The sequence below is a fragment of the Phyllosticta capitalensis genome, assembly GCF_038381095.1.
Source record: "Phyllosticta capitalensis strain CBS 128856 chromosome Unknown BKA78scaffold_3, whole genome shotgun sequence".
Classification (NCBI taxonomy): domain Eukaryota; kingdom Fungi; phylum Ascomycota; class Dothideomycetes; order Botryosphaeriales; family Phyllostictaceae; genus Phyllosticta; species Phyllosticta capitalensis.
In genome coordinates this window covers 367,280-392,900 of record NW_027117441.1, presented here as the reverse complement: position 1 = coordinate 392,900, position 25,621 = coordinate 367,280, and the positions used below count along the sequence as shown (strand labels likewise).

At 56.8% G+C, this 25,621-nt stretch overlaps 7 protein-coding genes across 7 annotated transcripts; 3 read left to right on the top strand and 4 right to left on the bottom strand.

Moving 5' to 3' along the window:
- Positions 1-285: 285 nt before the first annotated feature.
- On the top strand, positions 286-959 carry BKA78DRAFT_93198 (uncharacterized protein). The gene has a single exon (XM_066893994.1). The coding sequence runs from the start codon at positions 403-405 to the stop codon at positions 856-858; it is 456 nt and encodes a 151-aa protein (XP_066746178.1). The 5' UTR covers positions 286-402; the 3' UTR covers positions 859-959.
- A 2,218-nt stretch (positions 960-3,177) lies between these two features.
- Positions 3,178-6,382, top strand: BKA78DRAFT_247390 (uncharacterized protein; the record flags this gene model as incomplete). The annotated part of the gene is made up of 3 exons (XM_066884296.1): positions 3,178-3,237; positions 3,395-5,775; positions 6,157-6,382. 3 exons carry the CDS (start codon positions 3,178-3,180, stop codon positions 6,380-6,382), a joined length of 2,667 nt encoding a protein of 888 aa, XP_066746177.1.
- A 3,008-nt stretch (positions 6,383-9,390) lies between these two features.
- BKA78DRAFT_350682 (uncharacterized protein) lies at positions 9,391-10,107 on the bottom strand (the record flags this gene model as incomplete). Its single annotated transcript, XM_066891037.1, has 2 exons — positions 9,391-9,437; positions 9,510-10,107. The coding sequence occupies 2 exons, from the start codon at positions 10,105-10,107 to the stop codon at positions 9,391-9,393; spliced, it is 645 nt and encodes a 214-aa protein (XP_066746176.1).
- A 714-nt stretch (positions 10,108-10,821) lies between these two features.
- BKA78DRAFT_93130 (SCA7, zinc-binding domain-containing protein) lies at positions 10,822-12,887 on the bottom strand. The gene is made up of 3 exons (XM_066893993.1): positions 12,659-12,887; positions 12,422-12,583; positions 10,822-12,361 (listed from the first exon to the last, which is right to left on the bottom strand). The coding sequence occupies exons 1-3, from the start codon at positions 12,681-12,683 to the stop codon at positions 10,929-10,931; spliced, it is 1,620 nt and encodes a 539-aa protein (XP_066746175.1). The 5' UTR covers positions 12,684-12,887; the 3' UTR covers positions 10,822-10,928.
- A 597-nt stretch (positions 12,888-13,484) lies between these two features.
- Positions 13,485-17,168, bottom strand: BKA78DRAFT_93105 (ATP-utilizing chromatin assembly and remodelling N-terminal-domain-containing protein). The gene is made up of 9 exons (XM_066893992.1): positions 17,000-17,168; positions 16,868-16,933; positions 16,749-16,807; positions 16,675-16,693; positions 16,551-16,616; positions 16,398-16,500; positions 16,330-16,346; positions 14,679-16,282; positions 13,485-14,630 (listed from the first exon to the last, which is right to left on the bottom strand). The coding sequence occupies exons 1-9, from the start codon at positions 17,000-17,002 to the stop codon at positions 13,631-13,633; spliced, it is 2,937 nt and encodes a 978-aa protein (XP_066746174.1). The 5' UTR covers positions 17,003-17,168; the 3' UTR covers positions 13,485-13,630.
- Positions 17,169-19,178: 2,010 nt separating this feature from the next.
- On the bottom strand, positions 19,179-21,701 carry BKA78DRAFT_350679 (uncharacterized protein; the record flags this gene model as incomplete). The annotated part of the gene is made up of 1 exon (XM_066891036.1): positions 19,179-21,701. The coding sequence occupies one exon, from the start codon at positions 21,699-21,701 to the stop codon at positions 19,179-19,181; it is 2,523 nt and encodes an 840-aa protein (XP_066746173.1).
- Positions 21,702-23,040: 1,339 nt separating this feature from the next.
- On the top strand, positions 23,041-25,092 carry BKA78DRAFT_93070 (dolichyl glycosyltransferase). The gene is made up of 5 exons (XM_066893991.1): positions 23,041-23,248; positions 23,322-23,400; positions 23,453-23,646; positions 23,697-24,324; positions 24,375-25,092. Exons 1-5 carry the CDS (start codon positions 23,172-23,174, stop codon positions 24,894-24,896), a joined length of 1,500 nt encoding a protein of 499 aa, XP_066746172.1. The 5' UTR covers positions 23,041-23,171; the 3' UTR covers positions 24,897-25,092.
- Positions 25,093-25,621: the final 529 nt, after the last annotated feature.

The window sequence follows — 25,621 nt, the reverse complement described above, 5'->3', positions numbered from 1 at the left end:
AGGACTACTTGCACTTCAGCACCCACCTTCTGATAAGGCCATGCAAGTATCAGACAACTGGCACATCAGACAACAGTTGCAGTTCCCGTCAGGATTACGCACATCTCGTGATTCTGTAAGCGAACTGTGCTCGCCACTTAATAATGCAGCATGTTGTCGAGCTTTCGCCTTCCGGTGGTGCCGAGTGAGGGCGCTAGCAGGTTCCATGCAGGTACTGTCCTCATTCGCTGGTTAGCACGACATGAATAGCAGGCCTGAATAACCTTATGGAGCCAGTGACCATGATTGGCTGCAAATTCGGTCAGCCTCGAAGTTGTTCTAGGTCTTCCGCAAACGCAGACAGTGACCAAAAGCTGGCTTATATTGCGGAGCAGGTGAGGGCATGCATAGGATAGAGCATGCATGGGTGGATGTCGCATCTTTGATAAAGGTCCCTTTCACAATCTCAGACGACGTCTCAACCCCGGTGCAAATCCGACGTCAGTGCCGCGGGTCCCGGCGTCCTGGGTGCGCGTCAAAAATTCCTTCGGAGATATCCGCTCAACGAAACGTCATCCGCACGTGAGACTGTCCCAGGATGAGGCGGGAAGGTGTAGAACGAGTGAAGCAGACGTGGAGTTTGTGTTCTTCCTAATCATGAACAGGCTTCGATGCTGCGCAATGAAAATCGGTCCATCGTGGTTGTTGAAGCAAAATGAAAGAATGAGAAACCTTGAACATTGCGGCTTCATTCTGGTCGGAGTGCTCGAATGTCGAGGGCCATCTGGACGTCGAGTGAAGTTGGGCGCCGGTGCTCGAAAAGCTGTTGAGGAGGTCAAAAGTTTTGTCAAGTTCCGCTGTCGAGGAGGCGGAATCTGAAAAACGATTATCCAAAGTCGAGGACGGAGTGTGCAAAGGCAGAATGGTCTTGAGAGGAAGTGGTGTGATGGGGTTGGACCGACTTGAGAGGCGGAATATTTTGGCCGCCAACAAGAGAGCGGCCACGCAATGTCAGCCAGTCGGCGGCGGCCCAAAAGAGCTTGCCGCATAGCTTTGAACATGGCAAACAAAATCCCGCCCGAAGAGCAGCAATTCTCTCCTGACATGGGCTGACCTGACCGTCCGCCATTCCGCTACCGTCACCGTCGCGCCCCCAGTTCCGCGACGGCTTTCTTCCGACCGGTCGACCAACTTCGGTTTCCCGCTTCCGCTCTCACGGCAATCCCGACTGCTGCTCCGTATATGTATCAGACCATCGAACCACCCACCGCGGCGTGCTCCCGATCTCACACCACCCCCGGCAAGCACCGTTGCGCTGACTGGCCGGCCGTTGTTTGTGTCATGTCGGGCATTTGCGGCCCGTTCCGCTCCATGGCAGTTCTCCAGACAATTCCGGCACCTGTCACCACCACAGACGGCAGACTTGACGGAATTCCCATCTTCCCTCCTTCAGCTCGACCCCAGCTTTTTCCCCGCCAGTGTCCATTGCCATCCCACATGCCGAGCCCGGGATCCCCCCTCGGGACTTGATACCCTTGATCGTCAACTCGCCCTGGGATTCCCGAACGCTCTCCTGATATCTCACCTGTCGTACCGCCCCCTTGCGCCCTCTGTCCCGCCAACTTCTCCACAACCTCATGATTTTGCTCCTCGGATGGCACCATTGTGACCAGATGTCCGCCGGCTCGTCGCAGTCGGCCGCCAGTTTCCGACCTTTGCACTGAAAATGAGCCGGAATTGAGGTCCGCACTTTGCCGACTACGTTGGAAGTTGTTGGAAAATTGCTGCTTTTGGGAATCTGCAGGGGGCGACGACGGGATTGAGGGGGTGGGGATCAAGACTTTGGGTCGGAATTCCCGATGGACGGCGGGTGCTTGCTGTTGTGAGTGCCGTGCTGAAGCCGCGGGATCCAGTTTGCCTTTTTTGCTCTTGCTCGCAAATCCGACAAAACCGCCATCCACTATACTCTCCCAAACTCGTCACTCACATGTTCCTCCAAGACAGACATCAAAGTCGCCACGGCCGTCTGCGAATCCAGTGAATCACCCATTCTTCTCCAAGCGAAGAAATCCAAATCCTCCTGAACGGCCTACGAGACCCAGCGGAACGAGAACAACGACCGAATATGAAAATCTCAGGACCACGCCAAATCGTACCGCAAAATACCAGTAGCGACAATCGGGGGTTTGTGTGAATTATGGAGAAAGCCGAATTTCCAAGTGGAATGCTTTAATCCTCGTTCCCCAGTTGTGGCTGACTGCTTTGCAATTGCCTTGGCTTCCTGTCCCTCACGCGGCGAGTCAATCGAGAAGTCATGGGCCCATCATGGTCCTGTCCACGCCGTTTCGTGTCGCCTCTCTTGAAGGCCCTTTCCTGGGTGGTGCAGCCTCGAAGTTTCTACGCTCGACACGGTATGACCTTGCTTCCTATGACGTCAGGTATACCAGTAAGGTAGGGATCCTTTGGACGCAACGCGCAGGCAATGGGATTCACTAGCAGCCTCTTGCCGCTCTTCTCACAAGCCCTTCGCGAGCGAGAAAAGAACAGATTTCATCTGCCGAGTTTGCATGACGTGGTCAGCAGAAAAAGCGACGAGACCAGCTGAATGGACGGTAGGATATCTAGGATGACCCCCGCAATGTTTTTGAAGAATGCACGTGCCAAAGTGTTCCTGCGTCGAACCTGAGAGCCGGTCGGTGGATATCGGGCAGTGATTGGAAGGCCGTGGGCTGATTGGAGCCAATAGCAGTGTCGCAGGCGTAGCAGAGCAACGAGACAAAATGGAAAAAGGAGCAAAAGTGTTGTGTAGCATCGCATCCAGACCCAAGGCCCAGCCATGAACGCCGGGTGCCTGACTGGCGGGGCAGAGGCGACTCCGCTCTGGCTGCCGTGATACGTGCCAACAGAGCCGCCATCCAGCTGACTCCACGTCCCAAGTTTGCTGGTGCCGGCAGACTCCTCTTCCTCTTCAAGCCAGGTGAGCGACCGTCATAATCGTCAGCATCGTTCGCGTCATTGCTCCCGTCGTTGCCGCGGGGAATAGACGCTGCACTAAACCAGGAAGCTCGCCTTCGTACGGAGCCGCCGAAGCTGACATTGGGCGAATGGCGAGCGAGCCTCTCCTTAACCGCTGCCGCTCGCTGCTGCTGGTCCCTCTCTCACACCACCCAACCCTCCGCCATCGACTGCCGGCTCTTCATGGCTGAGGCGTCGCGCTCCGGGCCTCTGGAAAGCCTGGAGAAGGAGCTGTCGTGCTCGGTAAGTCTGTTGTTGGTTCGCGGGACGACGCGTGGTCGAGGCACGGAGCGTCAGGGCCAGAGCTCGGCGTCTGTCCGCTCCGCACTGCACCCGCACTTCCCCTCAACACCCCACCTGTCGCTCGACAGCCAACTAATGCGCGCGCGTCGCCCTCCAGATTTGCACAGACGTCCTCTATCAGCCGCTCACTTTGCTCGACTGCCTACACACCTTTTGCGGCGCCTGTTTGAAAGAGTGGTTCTCATGGCAGGCTCAGAGCGCCAACTCCCTTCACCCGTATACGTGCCCATCATGCCGTGCTTCGGTGCGCGCGACGCAGCCAAATGCCACCGTCACGACGCTTTTGGACATGTTTCTCCAGTCGAACCCAAGCCGGGGCAAGACGGAACGGGAGAGGGATGATATGCGCAAAATCTACAAGCCGGGCGACAATGTAATGCCCAGATTGAGACCGAGACAGGACTCGAGTGATGAAGAGGACAGGCGACTCATGGACCAGGTGCGCATGCTGAGCCTTGAAGAAGCTGGGGTAGGTGGTAGTAATACCTTGAGCCCGGCGCCAGACCGTAGGAGGAGGCTGCGAAGTCATGAGCACAGCAGGGAGCATAGTCGGGAGAGAAGACGCAGGGAACGTGATGGCTCGAGATCAGCACAAGTGGGAAGTGGTTTGGCTTCGCCGCAATCTCCCCCGCCACCACGACATGTCGAACACCAGTCCAGTCTGCGGTCTCTGCTCAGCGCCTCGGATATAGATACGCAGGAAATGGAGGACGAGATCATGCGCCAGATACGGGAGGAGGGCCTGCTGGACGGTATCGACCTCGACAACATTGACGGATCTCAAGAGGAGGAAATCACTGAAAGAATCGCAGAGGCGTTCCGGCGAAGGCAAAGAGACAGGGATAGAGCAAGAGCACGGCATCATAGGTCCCGAAGTGTCACGCCTTCAAACTCTGCTGCTGGCTCAGCCGTACACCACTCGGAAGGAGAGGAACGACCCCAAAGACGACCTCGTCCCAGAGCTGAGAGTGCAGCTACTCGAGAGGCAATGGCCGAAAGGAATTCGTCCCAGTCGCAAGCTTCTCGACCCCCAGCATCTAGGCCCCATCTTTTTGACGCTGTGAATCAGGGGTCCCGCCACCACAGGAGATCCTCCAGCCAAGGGGATAGGAGCTCGTCACGTCGGAACAATCATCGTCAATTGTCTTCTGTAGAAGCCACGGCTCAGAGGCCAGCTGCACGTTCAGCCACCGACCTGAGTAATCGACCCCAGACCATTCAAGGGAGCACTGGCGTTGAAAGACGGCGCCGCCCCTCACATGATGACCGGCGGGCGACTGATCCTCAGGGTGGCCACACCTTTGTAATCCCCAACCGGTCTCACGAGCCTTCTCCACGGCGCGCTGGATTCCTCCCGGATGCCACTCGACCGCATCTAAGCCCTGCGCAAGCAGCGAGTCCACACGCTCCACCTCGCCGCATGTCAGATCTTGGGGCAGCTGCGAGACCAGCACGGCCATCTAACAACAGTTCGACTTCGCTTTCTCGAGCCCGCAATAGTGCAGAGATTCCAAGGTCGGACGCAAGACCTTCCTCGTCCGACGCATCAGCGCGTCGGTCCACGCTCTACACCGAGCCGTATATTTGCTGCGCGAGATGTCGAAGTGAGGTCCAGTACGACTTGCACTTCACTTGCGACCGATGCCTCGATAGGGAAGGCGCCAAGTACTGCCTATGTCTTCGATGCTACCGCTCTGGCGTGGGCTGCTTGCACTGGTTCGGCTTTGGCTCAGCGGCTCGAACAAGATACGAACAAAAGGCTCCCCCTGGCGGATATCCTCCTGGATACGAACAGCCTCATATCCTCAGCGGACAACGCTATCGTCGGCCTTTGAGACCTGCCTGGGGTGAAGCTCATGCTCGTTTGACAGATGAGGATCCTTCCAAACGACTCGAATCCGGCGTCTTTTGCGATGTCTGCCATGCATTCGCCAACGGCTGCTATTGGAAGTGTGATACTTGCAATGATGGGGCGTGGGGATTCTGCAACGACTGCGTAAATCAAGGCAGACACTGCACACATCCTCTACTGCCGCTACACCACGGACAATCGGCGTCCTTTTCGACTCGCAATTCCACATCTCCATCCACGACCACCAACCCTCCCGCCATCACCCCCAAATCCGCCTCCCTAATCCGCGGTCCCGGCACTGTCCCGCTGGCCAACAAACTCTTCCGGCCTCTAACATTCAGCACCGATTGCGACTGCTGCACCTACCCCATCCCGCCCAGCCACACGCGCTTCCACTGCCCGCGCTGCTACGCCGGCAACAACGACATTTGCAACTCGTGCTACCACGCGCTCGTCACGTCGGGTGCCATCTCGTTCGACAACGGGCCCAACGGCTGGCGGCGCTGCCCGCGCGGCCACCGCATGGTCGTCGTCGGCTTCGAGGACCGCGACGCGGGACAGCGCCGCATCGTCACCAAGGACTTGGTCGGCGGCCTCGCGCTCAGGGACGACGAAACCCCTGCGCTGTCGCCCGGCGGCTCTGCCTCTGTGAACCGTCCGCTGCTCGACGGAGCCGTTGTTGCTGCTGCTGCGCCCAGCAGTCGCGGCGGCACGCCATCGTGGTCGTGGCGCGACACGGACGGGACGGTGCGCAAAGCGCGTCCACGCGCCGCCGTCGCCGCGGCCGTCTCGCGCACGTCGTCGGGCGGGTCAGCGTCGTCGTCGTCCAATCTCCCCACAGCGGCGGCGGCGAGCGCAGCAGCATCGCCGCCAGCACCATCAGGCACCACGCCGTCAACAGCCTCGTCCTCGTCGCCCCCCTCGTCGTCAACAAACAACCCCCACCCCGGACCTACCTCCAACCCCAATGCGCCCTCATCCACCATTACCAACACTACAACCACCAGCGCACCAACCCCCCCACAACCAACGGCCTTTCCGCCCGACGGCGGCGTCGGCCTGCGCGCCGTCGCCCTGTGGAGCTATTACCCGGCGCCCGACGTGCGCGACGAGCTGCCGTTCCCCAAGGGCGCCGAGATTCGCGAGGCCGAAGACATCAACGGCGATTGGTTCTGGGGCGTGTATGCCGGCGCCAAGGGGCTGTTTCCGGGCGCGTATGTGCGGGTGCTTTGAGCGTGTTTTGTCGTCGTCGTCGTCGTGGTGGTGGGGAGAGGGTGGATGGTTGGAGAGGAGGTGGGGAGGAGGCGAGAGGAGGAGAGTAGGGGAGTAGAGGGGAATGGGAAAAGGAAGGATGCGGTTTTTATGATTCATGAGATATGGTTAACGGTTCATGTGGTATGTATGGGCTTGGGCTTGGGATTGGGATTGGAATCGAGCTTCATGATTGATATATGGGTACTTAATTGCCTTGGGAAGGGAGGTAGGTCTGGTATATAATATCTCACCGGCTGCCTGCCTGCCTCTTCTGCCGCCGTCGTCCGCTGTCGTGTGGTGCCTGGTGACTTGACATGTTCTTGGACAAATGGCACCACCACCGCCGCCGCTAAAGAAACGTTCCCTTTTGACATGTATGCCTCCTGTCGGCTGGCTCTGCCTGGCCACAGACTGCCGCCAACACAACACGTGCGGCTCATCAAACCTCCAGTCCCGACGTCACCTCCGTCTCCGTCACTTGGCTCCAGCGCCTCGGCCGGCATCTTCGTCAAGATGAGACGGCCTGGGTTGGATGGCTGCGGCGCCGGCTGTAGATGCTGCTTGGACAATTCGGGTCTCGTTTTGAATCTGTGATCGATCATCGTGGTGTTTGTCGCTTGTTGTTGGAAAGAGATGCAGCGACAGTGACTTGAAGAAAACGGGGAGCGTAAACGTTGAGCGCCAAAAGGCTATAGTGAGGAACTTGCCGATGAGACTTGACTTGACGATGGATTGAAAACAAGGCATGCAATGAAGCAAGAATCGGGAATCAGACTTGATCTCAAAGAAATTGGCGCCTCGTGCGCCTACTCAATCAATCAAGACCAAGAAACAAGCGTCTCGGCTCGGCCCGACGGGGCCAGAGTAATGGAGAACCACAAACAAGGTGAGACACTGCAGTAGTTGCAGTAGGTGGGATCCGGGCAGAGCGCAAGCAAGGAACAATGGGACCTTGTCGTCAGCATGAGTTGTTGAGCCTAGCATCTGGCCGCACCTTGTTGCCCAAGGCGACTCCTATTCTGAGAGAAGAATCACGCGTGATAGGAGACTGGAGGGAGAGTAAGAGGGCGGCAAAGTAGGTGGGTCGGAGTAAGTAAGCACTCCCTAGCTACATGTAATTAGAAGCCCTACCTACGCCGGACATCCATTCAGTGCCCAGACCTCTCCCGTCCACCTTCCCACTTTCCACCGTCCGTCGAGCGTCGAACGTAGCAAACAAAAAATCTCGAATCGCCGACCAATCGTACGTCGAGCGCGCAAAGCAATGATCTACGCTAGTGGCAGATCGCGCCTGCCTGCCTGCCTGCCGCAACCGCGAAGTCCCAACTTCGAACGAAGCAATCGCAAAAATCTCGAATTGCCGGCCAATCAGATGGCGAGCGCAGAGAGGTCCAAGTGCCTGGATGACGTCGCGTCTTTCCCTGCGGTTCAGTTGCGGATGCTGGACCCTGGATGGCTTTCAAGAGGCTCTTGCTCATGACGCAATGTCAAAGCTGTGCCGAATCTACTACTGCGTGACGCGACAGATGCCAGAATCAATGGCGAGACAAATATATCCTACAGCGGCCTCAAAATTTTACTCTGCCAAGGTGGCAAGACTCCCACCCAACACCAGCATCAAGCCATGCCAAAAAGAGGGACTTTGTCATGATTGGAGCCGCCTCGCCAAATCCATGGCCTTTACATGGTGACCTCACGCGCACAAAGCGGGTCCTTGTAGAGATGTGATTGGCTAGGACAAACCTGCGGTGCTTTCAGCTCAATCTAACCAAGGCAAGTGACGAGTTCTGCCTTGAATCCCTCGGTCACCAGTCTAGGAAGCTCTGTCGTCAGTCTTTCTTGAGTGGGGAGGGCGCGTGGAGGAAAGAGAAACGTGCTGGGGAGATTTGGGGACAGAGAACTTGAGAAGGACTGGACACGCAAGAGGCGCGAGCGAGCATCAGGGCACATGTCTTTCCACTATTAGACTTCATGATCGCAGCGTCTGACAGCTTTTCGGTCTCTGAGGACGCTGCACAGTGGAGAAGATTTCGGGAGCTTTTTAGCACTCACTCTAGTCTTGCTCGGCCGAGTTTCAGTAATAAAAATCAGTTCCGTCTCTGGTCGTACAAGAGAAATTTTGCGATGAGGAAGGCTTTGGCGGCTACTCCGGACTGGTTGGGCAATGAATGGCACCTTGATTTATCAGTGCATGTGGCTCCTCCGTTTAGCGTCGATCGCATTTACCGGCGTCGGGCAAGATTCTGGGTTGGAAACAGGACTCGCTGACGCGAAAAAGAGTCGACCTGGGAGAAAAAGGAGAAAGATTTCATAGTTGTCTAGATAGCGTCGAAGGTCGCACTATTGAAAAGTGCTTGTCACTGACACACTGGGATATAGGATATAGAAGAGCATGGCGAACTATAGAAAAGGACGCATAGAACGGGCATTTTTGTTTGTAATTTCATCTCTCTTGTCAGCTGGCTGACTTGTACAATAAATAAGCATGGCCTGTTGTTACCAGAGATTGTCGATACGGGTATTTACTGTGTTTGATACTCTAAAGTATCTACCCCTTGGAGAGCGGCTCTGCCACATGAATGCTCTGAATGCCCAAACGACCTTTTTGGACCAGTGACTCGGCAGCAAGAACCGTCTTCATTCCATCTGCATCCATGTCCCTATCCGTCGAGTCTCTCGTCGGCCCCTCCTGCGTCAGTGTCTACCTGTCATATTCATGAGCGCACTGCCGAGACGAGGATGCCGCTGGAACGTCAAAGCCCACACACCTCTGCAAGCACCCTCCTGGCGTCCATCTCGAATGCCTCGTGCCGTTTGTCTCTTCAGCCAAGACTTGTCTGCCTCTAGAAAGTGACGGTCGGTCGTGTGGGAGCGTGGACGCATCCACGCGGCCCTTTCTTTCTCTCAAGCCCAAGCGCAGAGGAGCTGAGCTGGCTGGCTGCGTCCTATGTCAGTCCGCCCCGTACCCTGAGGCCCTCCCTTCCCCTTCACTCGGCGTCGTCACTGGCGGCGCTCTCCGCGCCTGCACCGGCATCTGCATCGCACGCACGCAATCAGTCCTCCGCACATTGATCTCTGATAGGAACGGCACCCGCATCACACATACCTGCATCCCGCGGCATGATGGCCATGATCCCCAAGTACTCAACGACGGCATCGTCCACAGCCTGTCTAAAAACGTCATAGTAGCGCTCCAGCGCCTGCGCCAGCGCGACAACGACGCGCTCGCGCTCCTCCTCCTCTCCGCCCTTATGTACCGCCTCAGACTCAGCCAGAGCAGCGTCGAGGGCGGCTCGCGCGGCTTGCTGCGCCTGCGTCGTCTGGCCAGCGCCAAACGGCATGTCGGAGCGGGGAAAGTAGACGAGGAAGTAAGCGGCAAAGGCGGCGGTGAGGCGGGCGCGGAGAGTGCGGTTGGAGGGGTCGGCGGCGGCGGCGGCGAGGGCGCGGTCGAGCGGGACGAGCAGCGCGCGCTGCTGGCAGAGGGAGGACTTGTCGGCTTGGTCGTGTGTGGCGGCGTCCTGCGGAGCAGCAGCAGCAGCGGCGGCGGCGGCGCCACCCACCTCGTGGAGTTCGTCCTCGTTGGCGGGCGAGGAGTTTGCTGGCTGCTGCGCGTCGTTGGGCGTGAGAAGCTCCTCCGTCGTCAGCAGCTGGTTGAGCATCGTGCCCTTGGTGGTGTCCAGCCGCGCGAACATGTTGGAGTGCATGGTGGACTGACTAGGTTCGAGGGGCGAGGTCAGAAGGTGTCGAAGGAGGGTGTGTTTGTGGAGTTGGACGGCCGGAGGGGAGACGAGGAGGAGGAGTGGATGATGAAGCTCGATTCGCAAAGTCGGGATGAAGGTGTGAAGTCCAGAAGAAAGAGACGAAGAGAAGTAGTGGGACTTTCTCGATCCCGTCGCGCAAAGGAGAGGTGAGGGCAGGGTTCAACGCGGAGTTCGGAGAGTTGTCAACTGGCGTTCAAGCGATCCTTGTGGCTCAAGGCGAAGAAATCGTCTGAAAAGAGAGAAAGAGAGTGGGCGAGGAAAGAGGTGAGTGAAAAGAAACGGGAGTCCAGTCCAGATCATCCACCCCACGATTCACAAAAACACCAGAAAGATGTCACACGTCCAAGCTCTCGCCATAGGGAGACACTCGCCAGGCCTATCGCAGCCACTTGGCCAGCACATCAAGAAAAGACATGATAGGAAAGAAGGATGGAATAGGGGATGGTCCATTGCATTGGTATCCATGTCCAGCTCCTCCAGCTGCCTCGTCTCCTCATCATCCAGTCCAAGCCAACATATTCAGGCTGTGACGAATACCGCCTACCCGTAGCACCTGACGCTACCGACTTCCTCGAGTCTGACAGCGCATGCTACCTACTACTGATGCCGCCCAATCTACTTGTGTGTGAGTGAAAGTGTGTGATGTAGTGAAGTGAAAAGAGGGAAAAGATGGGGTGGAGTAAAAACCGGGGTGTGTGTCAACAAAAAGAATAAAACGCTCCATCAAAGAAAGGGTCTGGCTCCAACAAAGTCAGTAAAGGAGACTATCCCACACCGACACCGACGCCGTTCACGCCCAAGCCTGCCGCCGCCGCATTCGCATTCAGACTCGTCTTCCTCGATCCACCACCACCACCTCCACCTCCGCCTCCTCCTCCACTCGACGTGTTTGGCGTCGGTCCAGGAAGCTGGCCCGGCAAGATCTGCCGCGGTCCACCACCTGCCGCATTCCCGCCGCTGCTTCCCATGCTCGACTGTCGGCGTGCCGCTGCCGCAGCGTTGGCTGATGATGCCGACACTGTTCCTGATGACACGGTCGTCGAAGGCATGCCCATGGACGCGTCGTCGCCGATGCTCATTCCCATTCCAGACGCAGGGCCTGCTGCGGCGGCCGTTGCGGCGGCAGCGGCAGCTGATGCGTTTGATGAAGGGTTTGCGCCACCAGGGGTCATGAGCGGCGGTGGTTGGTGCGGTTCACCGAAGATGGCGCCCAGAATACCCGGACCGGAAGAGCGGTAGGCGGAGGGGGGAAATGTAGATGAGGATGATGAAGAAGGGATGTTGGTGTTGGAGGTGGTGTGAGCGTCGGGGGATGCCATTGCCGACGACGGAGGCGGAGCACCTGTTGAGAAGAGACCTGAGCCGTTGCGGCCGCCCATGCTCTGCTGCAGCATCTCCTTGATGCGCACGGTTTGGTATTTGCTGCGGGTAGAGATGAGTGGGCGAGTGACGAGCGGCGCTGGGCGCGACCGGGCGATGGCTGCCATGATGGCGTCCTTCTCCTCGTCCGAGTCGATAGGTCCGTGATTATCAAAGTCATCGGCCAATGGTGCGTTGGCGTCGATTGCCGCGCGTTGCTGCTTGGCCTGATTCTTCTTCTGATACTGCGCCAGGAGCATATCGTACGGCAGCGAGCGGCCGGGCACAGCGCGCTTGGCTCCCATCGAATGTGATTTGCAGGTCAGCGAGCGCGCGCACATACTACCGTTCGGAAGCATCACACCACACTGCTTTTCCACATCGACCGGCCCCTTGGGTTTGGCCGCCTTGGTCTTGGGTTCGTCCTTCTTCTTCTTCTTAGCCGGCGCCTTTTCTGCATCACCGTCGGCCTTGCGCTTCTTCGTCTTCTTCGCCCCCGTGTGGTCGTCCAGCGCTCCCTTGGCGCTCTTGCGCGCGTTCTTGGGCGGTCCTTCATCCTCCGACGGCAGACCCTTTTCGCGGCGAATGGCCGCTTCCTTGGCTTCTTTCGCCTCCTTCTTTCTCTTCAGCTTCGCCTGCTTCTTGTCCAAGCAGTCTTTGATGTGGTCCTTGGCCGAGGTGCGCAGGACGGGGCGGCGACAATGGCGGCATTGCACCGTGTCGAGCTGGTCGTCCAAGGGGCGGTTCGTCGTAAACGCGGCGAGGAGGTGTTCGTTGAGCGTGTTGACCAGGGGCGAAGTGGGACCCCCTGAAGCCTCGACCTTCTTGCTGTTCGCATCTGAGGACCAAGTAGTCAGTTACGAGCCTCGTACTATCGTGCGCGGGCGAGCAAGCGTACCAACAATCTCACTCTCCTTCCAGTTTCCTGGCTGCGTCTGCTTCGCCGACGACTGTCTCAGCTTGAGCTTGAGCGGCTTCCTCTCCTTGTCGTTGAAGGTCGTGTCTGCGGCGTTTGCGTCTACCAAGCTATGCTTGTTGTTAGAGCCCGCGGCGGTTGGCGCTGTCCGACTTGTCAGCTAGGTGCAGTCGCAAATGAGGCGCGTGCCCGCGACCGGGGCGGCAGCGCGCGACATACTCTTACGGGCGCCATTCGCCACCATGATGGCTGAAGATTGCGAGTGTGTCGTGTGTGTGTAGCTAACTTTGCGGGATGCGGGAGCAGCGAAAGTTGGCCGGGCGTTGATGGTGCTCGTGTGGGGGTGTTCCACTGGAGATCGGCCGCCAGGACCCCAGCCATCATCACGGGACGCGCCGCGCGCGCGGCCATCGCAGGCCAACCACCCCAACACCACTAGACAAAAAGCATTCACAAGTGTAATTTTCAATGTTTCCATTCACCACCTGTGTCTCTAGCAACTCTTTGTTTGCTCTACACCCGTTTCCAAACTTTTCCGTGCATCCCATGAGCTTACCTCATCAAACTCCACCTCTGCATCGGGATGAAAAGAATAAAGCGACCATGACACCCGTCTCTCCACAAGCGCCACACCATTCCATCCATTGGCCCATAAAGCGGCCGATCCAGGCACATAAAAGGGTCGTATGCTCGAAATATCCTGCCCCGAAGACATACCTCGTCTCATTGGGCCAATCGTGATCCGCCGACACCATGCGTGATAGGAAACAAGTTTGAGGAGCCATCAGCAGCTCCCGCCGACGTATTTGCGCCGTGAAAATGCTCATCATGAGAAAGGGAAAATGTCGGCGCATTTCAAATATTGAGCGTACAGGTCGAAGCGAAGAGGTGAGATCCATGCCGTTGCCGATGTCCAGCCGTCAGTGTGAAAGGTGTCTGGGTGGCGGGACACGGCAAGCGCCTGAGCTTTCTATGTCTATCGTTTGTGAAAAGTTGATGGATGAAAGATCCTTGCTGAGCTCGTGGAGCTCCGAGAAGTGAAGTGGGAGCTGCGACAGCTCCACCAGAAGTACTTGGAGTGACATTTACACAGAGACCACGGACTTTACCTTTCCCGGGAAGCATACAGCTCTCAGGAGTTGCCAGACATGGGCGACGTATTGGCGAATCTTGTCGACCAGGAGGAGTCCATCATCGCTTCTTGCCCTTGGTCTTTTTGCCCTTCTTTGGGGGCTCCTCGCTGTGCAGGTGACCGAGCTCATCGACTGCATAGCTGTTCTCCCAGCGCAAGCACCAGTATCTGGCTGCATCGTTTTCAGAATTAGTCGCCTTTTGTCTGGTTTGCATGCGCTTCTCATCGTCGGCGCCCGCCGCCTTTTCCTTCTCGACGTCGGCCAGATGCGTCTTCCAGTTGACCATGTATTCGACGATTTGGTCCTGCCAGTTGCTGAGCTCCTTCTTAAGCTTGAGTTCGCGGTGGCCTCTGTCGTCAAGCCAATCAAGGAGCTTCTGAACGTCCTCTGGGTTGTCGTAATAGCCCCACTGGTCGGGGTTGGAGAGCTGGATCGAACCCTCTTCTTCGTTGCGCCGTTCCTTCATCGTGTAGCCGCGCTCGAGTTTCATCCTTTCTTCTTCTGCTGGGTTCGGCTGGATCAAGTCTTTGCTGAGCTCGGGAGGTCCTTGGATCCAGAGACGGCCGCTGACGTAGTTGTATTCCGCCGTGGAGCTCGTTGGCAAACCACCAAGTGGCATTCCCCATCTCTCAAGCCACCAATACTGATTGCAGAATCTGTCCGATCCTAGTGGACGCAGCTGTTGACACTGGTTCTCCCGAAGTTCCTCGTCATATTTTTTGATTTCGTCTTCGCAAGCCTTGATTGCCGCATTGGTCTTTTCAATCTCACCGAGCAGCGCGCGGAATTTGGCTCTCTCAGCCTCCTCTCTTTCCCGCTTCTCCCGCTCCAAGCGCGTCTGTTCGTCTTCGACAAATTTACGCTTACGGGCGTTCGATTTGCGCAGCTTGCGGCCGTGGTTGGGACTCGTGCCCTCCTTTTCATCTTCACCGTTTGCGTCTGGTTCGGTTATTCCGGACATGCTGACATCGCCATTGGCTTCGGGCTGCGGTGAGTGTGAAAGTTGTTTGCCCTGCTCAATCTTTCTCTGTTGCTCTAGGCCCCCCAACTTCTTGAGCCTGTGTTACGTTAGTAATGAAGCAAGAAAATATCAAGATCAAACCTACAACTCCTTCCTCTCCCTTTGCTGCACAATCTTTTGGTTGCGAATGGTCGTCATGTTGGCGTTACAATTCGCCATATACTCCCGAAGCGGCTCAGTGGCGAGCGTGTAGCTCTTGAGAGTATCCAGAATGGCGATCCGCAGGTTGATGTCCAGGCTATCGTACTGCTCGCGTACCGTGTCGAGCTCAGGCTCCATGTCAGACGGAACGAGATGCGCCAAAATCTGATCACAGGTGGGCTTCTTGAATGAGGTCTTCGGTATTTGCCTGAGCACGCCGACGACGATTGCCTGCCATTTTCCGTCCTGAAAATCGCGCCGGGCGAGGTGGTCCTTCCAGTCGAATTCCGAGAGAAGCTCAGATGCGCGATTGGTGAGGCGCGGCTGGACCGGCTTGGTGGGCGTAATCTCAGTGTCCTTGCTGCTGACTTTGCTTCGCGTGCGCCTGGCAGGAGGAGTCTCGGACCGGGCCGGGCTGGGCGATTTGCTACTTTGGCTGTCGGCTCTTCCAGAGACAACATCCCACTCGGAAAAGTTTTCGCTGTGGACCAGAATGTCACCTTGCTCGTCAATGAGTAGCTTGAGCAAGGCACAGTGAATCTCGGTCAAAAGCTGACAATCATAGGCGTCCCCTGGATAAGCCAAGGCCTCGATAAAGTCGTCCAGGGTAAAGGAGTCGAGAATGTACACCTCCGCGTGAACATTCAAAGTTTGCCACACCGATAACATGGATCCTACACTCTTCATCTGGAGGCCGAGCTCATCCTTGGGTGCCGGAGCGCCGTCCGGAACATCATCAGCCAAGAACTTGGGTTGGGGTCTGACCTTGCCGTTCCGGCGCGGCGGGATATCCGTATCTTCAATGGGATACTTGATAGGCGGAGGCCGCGGTTGCACTGGCACAGGGGGTGGTCTTGGCGGAGCCATGCGGTTGGGGGCTGGCATAAATTGGCCGTTTGGTGGCGCTGGGACAGGGACGATGGGAACACCACCCATCGGAGGCGCGAAATTTGCATTCGGCTGCTGTTGTTGGAAAGGTGGGGGCCCAGAGCCTCCAGGGGGAGGTCGAAAGGGGACTTGCGGTTGAGGTTGGATGATTGTGTTGTGGAACGCAAACTGTTGGGGCGGCTGTTTGTGTAGAATGTTGTCGGGACCGCTGTAGTAGTTGTAGAAGGTCGTAGGTTGTTCTGTCTTGACAGTCTTTTTGGCCTCGGCAATGCCCTGAACAGTCAAATGGTAGGGCACCTCCTTGGGCAGGCGGAATTCCGCGACAAGTTCGGGCTTCACCTGCCATGGCGCACCCTTGTAATTTTCAGAGTACGCAATGTTGCGGATGAAGCTGCGCAGGATCGATCGCGAGTACGTTCTTCTGTCACGCGACAGTTTCTTGCTGTCCAGAAGCAGGTCGCTGGTGTCAACAGGACTGGGATGCTCATGTGTCACCGTGACGAAGTAGCGAGACATGGGTGCGTTGTCGGCATGGCGAACGGAGTTGATAGATGGGGAAAAGGTGATTTTGTCGCGCACAATGCCAGGTAGGCGCTTGTCCGGGTCCGAGCTAATTTGGGCAATGACATGCTCGCCGGGGTAGTAGTCATCTTTCAATTCCTGTGCCGGTTTAGCATCGTCCCCTGTCAGCGCAAGGCCAAACCTACCGAGTAGACCCTAGTCACTGTGGAGGAACAGTTAGCAATGGTCGCAAAATCGACTATCGTTGACATACCAAGCTCTTCAAGTCTCGGAACAGTCGAGTGGTGGACTTTTCGGCAGACTTGATACCGCAGCGGGCTGGGGAATACGCTCCGAATCTCGCGCGCATCCTCGTTCTGTGCTTGTCAGCGACGCCAGTAGGCCGACAATTCCAGCGCATGCGTACCTCTGCCTCGAGCGCATCAAAGAAAGAGAGATTGCCTTGTCCAGTGATCTGGTTGGTGAATTGCTTCTGCTCCAAGTCAGGCTTAGGCCAGCGATACGGGGCGACCTTGATCCAGCAAACTCACCTTTCGGTAAAAATCTAGCCTACTCCATGTCAACAATACTGCCAGCTAAAATTGTCAAGAAAATGGGAGCGCACCTCTGCGCGTATTTTTCGTATTCGACAAAGACCTCGCCCGTCTGCTTTATCATCCAAACCTAGACCCAATGTCAACACCAGCGCAAATGTACAAATCTCCACCAGACGAGCCTGCGTACCTGCGTATTGTCGTCGGAAATGTGCGGATCCGCGGCATACTGGACGGGCGACCTCTTGTAAAAAACCTTGACCAATCAGCAGAGCTCGACCACAGCAGCAGTGTACGCGGGAGGGGAGAGACGTATTCTCACCATGATAGGCGGCCGCTGGTCCTGTCACTATGGTCGGCAGTGGCAGGTCAAGCTGGCTCTGGGTTGGCGTATGCGCGCCACGGCTTCTCCTTCTCCTTCTCTTGCCCTCTTCAGCCCTACAAGAAGCTGTCCGCAAGACGGAGTTAAGCGCGGCGGTATAGCTCGAAGCGTCGAGAAGCAGTGAGCCACGAGGAATTGAGATGGCGCGACCGCAGGAGGGGAATTCTGGGAAAAGTGCGATCGTTGAGATAGGCTGCGGTAGCTCACGGAGCGACGTGGTGGGTGGGTGGGGGATCGGTCGACCGTTGTGAGTAGAAAGTATGCGAGCGAGCAATCTATAAATCGGAGAACGCGTCAAACAGGCGTAGACGCGTAGCAGCTGGCGTGTGTCGTGAACGACACAATGTGGAGGTGTGTGGTGGTGGGTGTGTGCGGTGTATTGTGGGAGTCGGCGGCGGGGAGTGAAAAGGTTGGCGGCCCTCCAGTCGGGAGTGGTATCGATTCTGGCTGGGGAGAGGTCCCTCCCAGGGTAGGTCGAGCAAGTCCTAACTAACGCGCGCATTGCGGAAGCAGAAGCTTGGCGCGGCAGGGGCTTGCTGCCACGGGCCCGCCCCAAAAAGACACCATTTACCATGCCGGGCGACTCGCACACCTCAGAGCACCAATCACCATCGCAAAATGGACATGTTTGGGCTCGTTTTAATGCTCCTGGCGCGCTCGTTCTGACGTGTCTTCTTTTGCTCAAGTCTTAAATCTTTATTTCCCACGCTCGTCCAACATAACTCTCGCTGGATTTCCCCGAATGGCCACCGAGTGTGTGTGTGCTTCGCTACGTCGACCGGGGCGCCCACCGCTCTGCCATCCTATCCCCCATGTGCTCTCCAGAGTGTTGACGTAGTGAAGCTCCTCAGTCCATGCCACTTTGACCCGCTGAGGCAAAGATAAAAATATGCTCCTGATCCCTGCCCCGTTTCGCGAAGCATATCCCAACGGACCCCGGGCTGATTGTACCAACCACAAGCGTCTTTGGGTCGCTGTTTGTCGCTGGTACTCATTGCCAACTCTGATTGTACAAGGATCAAGTTGTAGTGCACAGAGGCTTGAGAGCAAAGAACCACATGCACTAACCACGGCAGCTCCAGTCTCGAGTACGCTTCCATTACTATTTCTGAAATCACGACAATGTGCCTCCCCATCCGTTCTTCCCTATCCATTCCATCCCGCCCCGTCCATCCCATTTTTCCACTCTTCTCGTGGATTTCTCTTTCCTTTTTGACCAAACCAGACTCAGTGTATCTTTCATCGTCATCATTCAACAGCCTCCATCCAACAAACGCGACGGAGGAAACAAACTGAAATGGCGCGGAGCAAACACCCATTGGCCTGGTTGCACTTTCCTGGCGATTCCCTTCTTTTGCTCCTGTGCTCCGGTAGATAACCAATCATAAGTATCGCACAGCACGCGGCTATTAAATCCATCACGTCTCTCCCCCTGACCACCGCACATGCATACAATCTGAGTGTCTCAATCACACAAGAGAGAAGAGAAAGAAAAGGAGGCAAGAGAGGTGGAAGGATAAGGAAGAAGGAAGAAGGAGCATTGTAAATCAAATTGAAAAAAAGCAATTGTAGTCTCACAGAGTGAAGATTAAGGGGTGAAAAGTCTCTCTTGCGCAGGGGATGGGTAAAACCAGAAGGAAAGGGGGGTATGGTTTGGGAAGTGTAAATTCCGTTGCCGGATTCCAGCAACCAACCAGAAGGAGACGTGATTGAAATGAGATTGCGATTTGAATAAGTTTCAGAAGAGAAGAGAAGATGAGCGAACGTCGTAACACGCAGATACCCTACATTCATCCAGCACGAAACATGAAAACCCCGTCGCGTGCAGTGCTTCGCCAGTAATACAAAGTGTTGAGTAGTACATACCGTGCCTGGGCACCGGTGGCAGTAGTAGTCGCGCGGTACGTCGACATGGTGAGGTGAAGTAGGAAAGGTGAGAAAAGCTATCCACAGTGAGAAGGAGATGGGCCTCGAAAAACGAGATTCGAACGTGCAACGTAGATGGAGACAAAATCAAAGAGGTGAAAAAGAAACAAAAAGAGAAGAAATGGTTGGCGAGCCGTCATGCCGAACACGTGCGATCAGACGGGACCGAGCAAAGGAGCCGACCCGGGGCGTCTTACTGCGCGCCGGCTTCCTCTTCCGCCCAGCCGGGCAGCCCGCCGTGTTGATCCTGGATCGCAAGACCGAATCCGTTGCCGGCGCCGAAACCGCCGAGGCCGCTAGACAGGCTGCCAAAGTTCTGGCTCTGCCCCTGGCTCGTCGCGGCGCTGCTGCTGCTCGGCTGGCCAAAGGGGCCTTGCGAAAACACAGGCAGGCTGACAGCGCGAGCGTGCTGCGCACTCCTCGTGCCCAGATTGGTGGGAGCGAGAAGGCCGCCAATCGTGGTCGAAGCCGAGTTGGAGTTAGACACCGAATTGCCGTTGGTCAGACTGAAAGAGCTGCTGGGACCGTGGTGCGAGTGTGCCGGGCCTGTATTGGCGTTGTCTGCAGCGTAAAAGGCGGCTTGAGGGCTCGGGAACTGGCTCTGCGAGCTCTGCGACTGATGCGACGGCTGAGCACTCGGGAAGGGGTCCAGACTCTGCTGCGACTGGTAAGGTTGGTGTTGAACCTGCTGCTGGGCCTGCTGCTGCTGTTGCTGCTGCTGCTGAGCCTGCAGGTACATGATCAGGGGGTTATTCTGATTCTGGTAAAGAATGTTTGCAGGGGTGGGCGCTTGCAACGCATTGAAGCCGCTGTTTGATGTGCCTGAACCAGTTGGGGAAATGTTCTGGGCCCTGTTGGGACCCATGCCATTCAGCGGCGATGGAGAGCTCAGATTCTCTTGGCCGCCGTTTTGCTGAGCCTGTTGGTTCAAATTGGCCAACTGGCGCGGCTGGTTGCCACAGCGGTCTTTGCCGAAATTGATCTTGAACCTCTTGTACTCGTCCTTTTGGCGTACAGCTTCAATCGCCTTGATTGCGTTGGCAATGTTTGTGAAGTTGACAAAAGCACAGCTCTTTTCGCGAAGAGTGTTGACCAGCTCAATTTCGCCATACTCGGAGAAGTCCTGGCGCAGACGGTCCTCGGTCCACGACTCGTCCAAGTTGCCAATGTACACATTGCGCGAAGCACCGCCGCTGACGGCGAGGGCGATTGCCGGTGGCAGGGCTCCTGAATGCTTACCCCAGCCAATCTTGAGGCGCCTGTTGTGAATCATGAGCCCCTGGAGGTTGCTGAGAGCGTAGAACGAAGCCGCCGAAGTCGGGTCGATGAAGGTGACGAAGCAGATGTGCTTGTCGGGAATGTAACGAATGTGATGCAGGAGGCCGCCCCTGACAACGTTGCAGATTTCCTCAATGGTCGTCTCAGGGTGGATGTTGCCAAGGTAAACGGTCCTGTTTCCGAGATTGTTGGGTCCGCCAGCGGATGTAGCGACGGCGGCTGCAGCAACAGACTGCTGCGCCAGGGCGTTCGAAATCAGATCCCTGTCGGCGCCGTTGAGGACATGGGCGTATCCCGGAGCAATGCCAAGGTACTGAGCCGCGTTTTGCTGCTGCGTTTTCGAGACGTACGCGCAGCGGTCTTTGCCGTAGTAGACGCGGCGCGGTGGCTGCCACTTGGGCTCCTGCGGGAGTTGTGCGACGGCCTTGATGGCGTTGCCAATGGAGAGAAAGTGGACAAAAGCAATCGCCTTTTCGCGCACAATCTTAACCGTGTCAATGGGCCCAAACTTGCCCAAGTCCTCGCGCAATTCCTCCTCGGAAATATCTTCGGGCAAATTGCCCAGGTACACGTTCCTAGACGCGCCCGACTGCTGGACGGCGAGAGCGACAGACGTCGGAACCTGCGACGGCTTGCCCCAGCCAATCTTGATATCCTGACCCCTGATGGACAACTTTTTCAAGATTGCGTCAGAGTGGAAGTGAGTGGCAGAGCTGCTGTCGAGGAACGAGATGAAGGCGCAGTTCTTGTCGGGCAGGAGCCTGACCGACTCGATTTGGCCGCTCCTAACGTGACCGAGAATCTCCTCGGCGGTCGTCTCGGGGGGAATGTTTCCAAGGTATACCGTCCTGCTCGTACCAGAAACGAGCCCCGGGGCCATGTGCATCTGCGTACCCAATCCTCCCAGAGTCTGATTCGCGAGGCTCGGAAAGGCGGTGGGAGGGGACTGCGGACCGGCGGCGAAGAAGGAAGGGGGGCTGATGCCCGTCGGCGACATGATGCTCTGGTAGAGCTGAGGCGACATTGGCTGCTGGATCGGGCTGCCAATCTGCGGCTGCTGGGGCTGCTGCTGGGCGCCATTGCTCTGGAAGTTGGAAAAGTTTTGGAACTGGGGCGAGCCAAACGCATTCGGAGAGCCGGGCTGGAAGGGGGAGCCCAGCAGCAACTGCGAGGGCAGCAGCGGGGTGAAGTTCATGTCGAAGGCGGTACCTGGAGTCTGCATGTCGGGGCCCGTCTGGTTGATGGAGCCTATTCTGCCGGTCGAGATGGAAGGCAGGTTCCTCTGAGGATGGCGATCTCCGTAGCCAGTGATGGAAGGCTGGTTCGAGTGGAACGCACCGTGCGAGAAGCCAGTCGAGTCGCCGTTAAGGGAGGTTTTTGAGAAGGAACTCAGGCGAGAGGCGCTGGGGCCCGTGGGGGTGGAGTCGGAGGGCTGCATGGCCAGCAGGTGTGGTGGCAGGACAAATCCGTCCCGCGCACTGGTAGAGAGGACAGCCGTGATGGAGTATTACAGCGTCCGGTGCCTTTCGTACCGGACCAGGGCGAATATTAAGACGTGCACGAGGGACGGGGCGGTCGAAGCGGCGGTCGCAGCGAATTACAGTGGGATCGAGGCGGGCTGGAAAGCAGGAGTTTAGCCACCCACGAGTGCGACAAGCAGCGGATATTGGATCTGCGGGACAGGGGCAAGAGGACGTACTCGTTACAGCGCGCGCGCGCAAGAAGACGGACAGGAGGCAGCGCGGTGCCACGGGTCAACCAGAGCGCCCAGCGGTGATTACGATAGCGGCGTCGTGGAGCGGCGGTCGTTGGGACGAGAGATTTGGAGGGATGAGAAGAAGCGAGAGAAATTGGACAGAGAGAGAGAAGTCTTGCACAGAGAGAGCGAGATTGGCGCGAGTCAGCGGCGGTGAAAGGCCAGAGTAGGTAGAGTCGTGGAGTCGCGGGCCCCCCTATTATTTGCGGAGCCCTCGGGCAACGAGCGTGGCCGCAAGGGCGCCGAAAATGGGAATTTTCTTGATGTTGGACGGGATTGATGGACGGGCAGTGGATCTGGCCCAGGTGAGGTGTAAAGAATGTGGCCGAGGAAAAAGGCCGGTACAACACGATGCAGGAAATGTGCAAGGAGGTTCAACGAGCGACGGCGGTTCGAGCAGCGAGTGACGCGGTTGACGGTTGACTAGCGAAGGACTTTGCAAGGGACAGACTGGCGCGGCGAATGATGTTGGATGGGAGGAGAAGAGGTGAGATGGTGATGGTGGTGTGCGGGTGAGGGAGCGCACGTCGGTGGGAGTGGTGTGGGGAGGAGGATGAACAAGAGAGGCAGACGAATGAATTTAGAAAAGGCGCCAGGGCAGGTTGTGAGTGGTTAGTGGTACCTAGTCCCTAGCAGGGCATGAGAGTTTGGTTTACGCTGCCAGCCAGGTTCAGGGTTCCGGTGCTGCAAAGGAGAGCGAAATGAGATGGCAGATGGCTCCCTCTCCTACTCTCCAGTCTCCAGTCGTCCTCGTGCTCGCATTCTTGATTCCGCTGAGACTGACTTGGATTGTCTCTCTGCCCTCTGACTCTCCCCCTTTCTACCTCTACAGGCCGTTGGCCAGTGTTCCACTTGTGCATAAGCCTGGCTGGAGCGGTTCCTGGCGCTAAACCCGACCGAGCACAGCCTTTTTTTCAGGGTCTGTCCATCAGAATTACTCTTTGCACACTCCCTGCTCCCCGCCCGCCGCTGCACTGCCATGGTGCCTCATCAAGCCACACAATTCTCATCGACATTCTGCTCATCTGCCACCAAGTCCCAGTTGTTCCATTTTTGGCCGTCACGTGACTCCGCCCTCCGCCGAATGAACCTCAGCTGCACCTCCACCCCCTCTGTGCCTCCGATCCGCCGCTGATATCCCGCTGCCGAGCAATGGCTGACCTCTACCCTTCCGTTTCCCAATGCGCCGTCGTCGCCACGGCTCTCAAGGTCTTGCTGTTTCCTGCCTAGTCAGTATCTCCGCATCCTGTCTCAGACCTCAATCCATCCACCAACCACCACGACAAACTAACTAGACCCCAGCAAGTCAACCGACTTTGAAGTCCACCGCAACTGGCTGGCCCTCACCCACTCGTTGTCCCCCAAGGAATGGTACTACGAGGTGAGACTGTATAAGACACCAACATGACCACCGCGTCTGATGGAATGAACAGAACACTTCGGAATGGACTCTCGACTACCCGCCTTTCTTTGCCTACTTCGAGTGGTCCCTGTCGCAGTTTGCCCGCTTCGTTGACCGGGCCATGCTGAATGTCAAGGCTCTCGGCTACGACTCCTGGCAGACCGTCTACTTTCAGCGCGCCACCGTCATCTTGACCGAGCTGGTCCTGGTCTATGCTCTCCACCTGCACGTCCACCGCTCCATGCTACTCCACTTACTTGCTGACCGCAAACCAGCTATGTCAAGACGTCAAACTCCAAAAAGCTCGCCCATGCTGCAGCTCTATCAGTCGTCCTCTCTCCGGGCTTGCTCATCATTGACCACATTCACTTTCAGTACAATGGCTTCATGTTTGGCATCCTCGTGCTGTCCCTCGTCCTGGCGCGGCAGCGGTCCACCCTGCTCCTCAGCGGCTATCTTTTTGCAACCCTGCTCTGCTTTAAGCACCTCTACCTCTACGTCGCCCCGGCCTACTTTGTCTACTTGCTACGCGTCTATTGTCTGAGTCCGCGCTCCATCTTTCGCATCCAATTCTTCAATTGCATCAAGCTGGGATTGGGTCTGGCAGCCATCTTCACTGCTGCCTTTGGTCCATTTGTCTACTGGGATCAAGTTCCACAGCTGCTGAGCCGCCTCTTCCCCTTTGACCGTGGCCTCACGCATGCCTACTGGGCGCCCAACTTTTGGGCCATGTATTCCTTCGTGGACCGCGTCTTGCTGTTCCTGGCGCCGTACCTCAAGCTGCCAATTGACCAGTCAGCTGCCACGAGCTTGACCCGCGGTTTCGTGGGCGACACGTCGTTTGCGGTGCTCCCCAACGTCCCCAAGCAAGCCACCTTTATGCTAGCCCTCATTTTCCAGATCGTGAGTCCCCCTGCTCCCTCGTTCAATCCACCAACTAACCTCTTATCCAGATCCCGCTCATCAAACTCTTCATACGCCCTACATGGGACGCCTTCATCGGCGGCGTGACTCTCTGCGGCTATGCCTCCTTCCTCTTTGGCTGGCACGTCCATGAAAAAGCCATCCTCACCGTCATCATCCCCTTCAGCCTGATCGCACTCAAAGACCGCCGCTACCTCGGCGCCTTCCGGCCCCTTGCCGTAGCTGGGCACGTCAGCTTGTTCCCCCTCCTCTTCACCACCATGGAGTTTCCCATCAAGACCGTCTACACCGTGACCTGGCTCGTCGGGCTGCTGGCAGCGTTTGACAAAATCACGCCGGCGCCAGCCCACCCGCGATTCTTCCTGCTAGACCGCTTTTCGCTACTGTACATCACCGTCGCAATCCCGCTGATTGCGTACACCAGTCTCTTCCACGGCCTCCTATTTGGCAGCAAGCTCGAATTCCTGCCGCTCATGTTCACCAGCTCGTATTCCGCCGTCGGCGTATTCGGCAGCTGGGTCGGCTTCATGAACGTCTACCTGAGCGAATGATGAGGCGAACATCACAAGGGATGTCGCCTACGATGGTGGTGTAGCCATGTAGTCCAGCAGCAGTGGTAATATGATTAAGCATCGAAGCATAACCATGGCAATTGGCCAAGCTCACCTACTTTGATTACGCCATCTATTTTTAGCCTCCTGACGCATCTCGAGTAGTCGGCAGCAAGCAAGCATCCCAGGAAAATCACCCTACTCAAATAGCAAAGAACCTTGTCAGCCATCTACCGGCATATTCTGCACCGACACAGTGGGCCATGGCAATCGACTACTCACCACTACCGGAAATGACGTGCATCATTACGTCCATCGGAGAAGCTGAAATCGAAGTGGTGGAAGAAGCAGAGGAAATGGAAGCGGAAGCCGAAGCTGAAGAAGAAATGAAATGCAGTGCTTACCCAATGCCTTGCCCCCAAATGCGCTACCAACAACTGTATCCAACAACCTTACCCCAGACGGAGCGCGCGTTCCAGCCAACCTAAACAGGGATGGCCGCGTGGGTATGCCCGCCGCTGGGATCTGGTGCATCTTCTCCCATCCCATCCGCCAAGACGGGCAGCGTCCCTTATTAACCAACCAACAATTTGTGCGACTGCACTGCCTCAGGCCTACAATTTCCTCCTTGGTGTGTTTGCTACTACTCGCACGAGATGAGAAGAGTCGGAAATGTGGATCGGACTTGTAGAAGCCGCGCCGAATGATTATTGCCACTGTGCGCG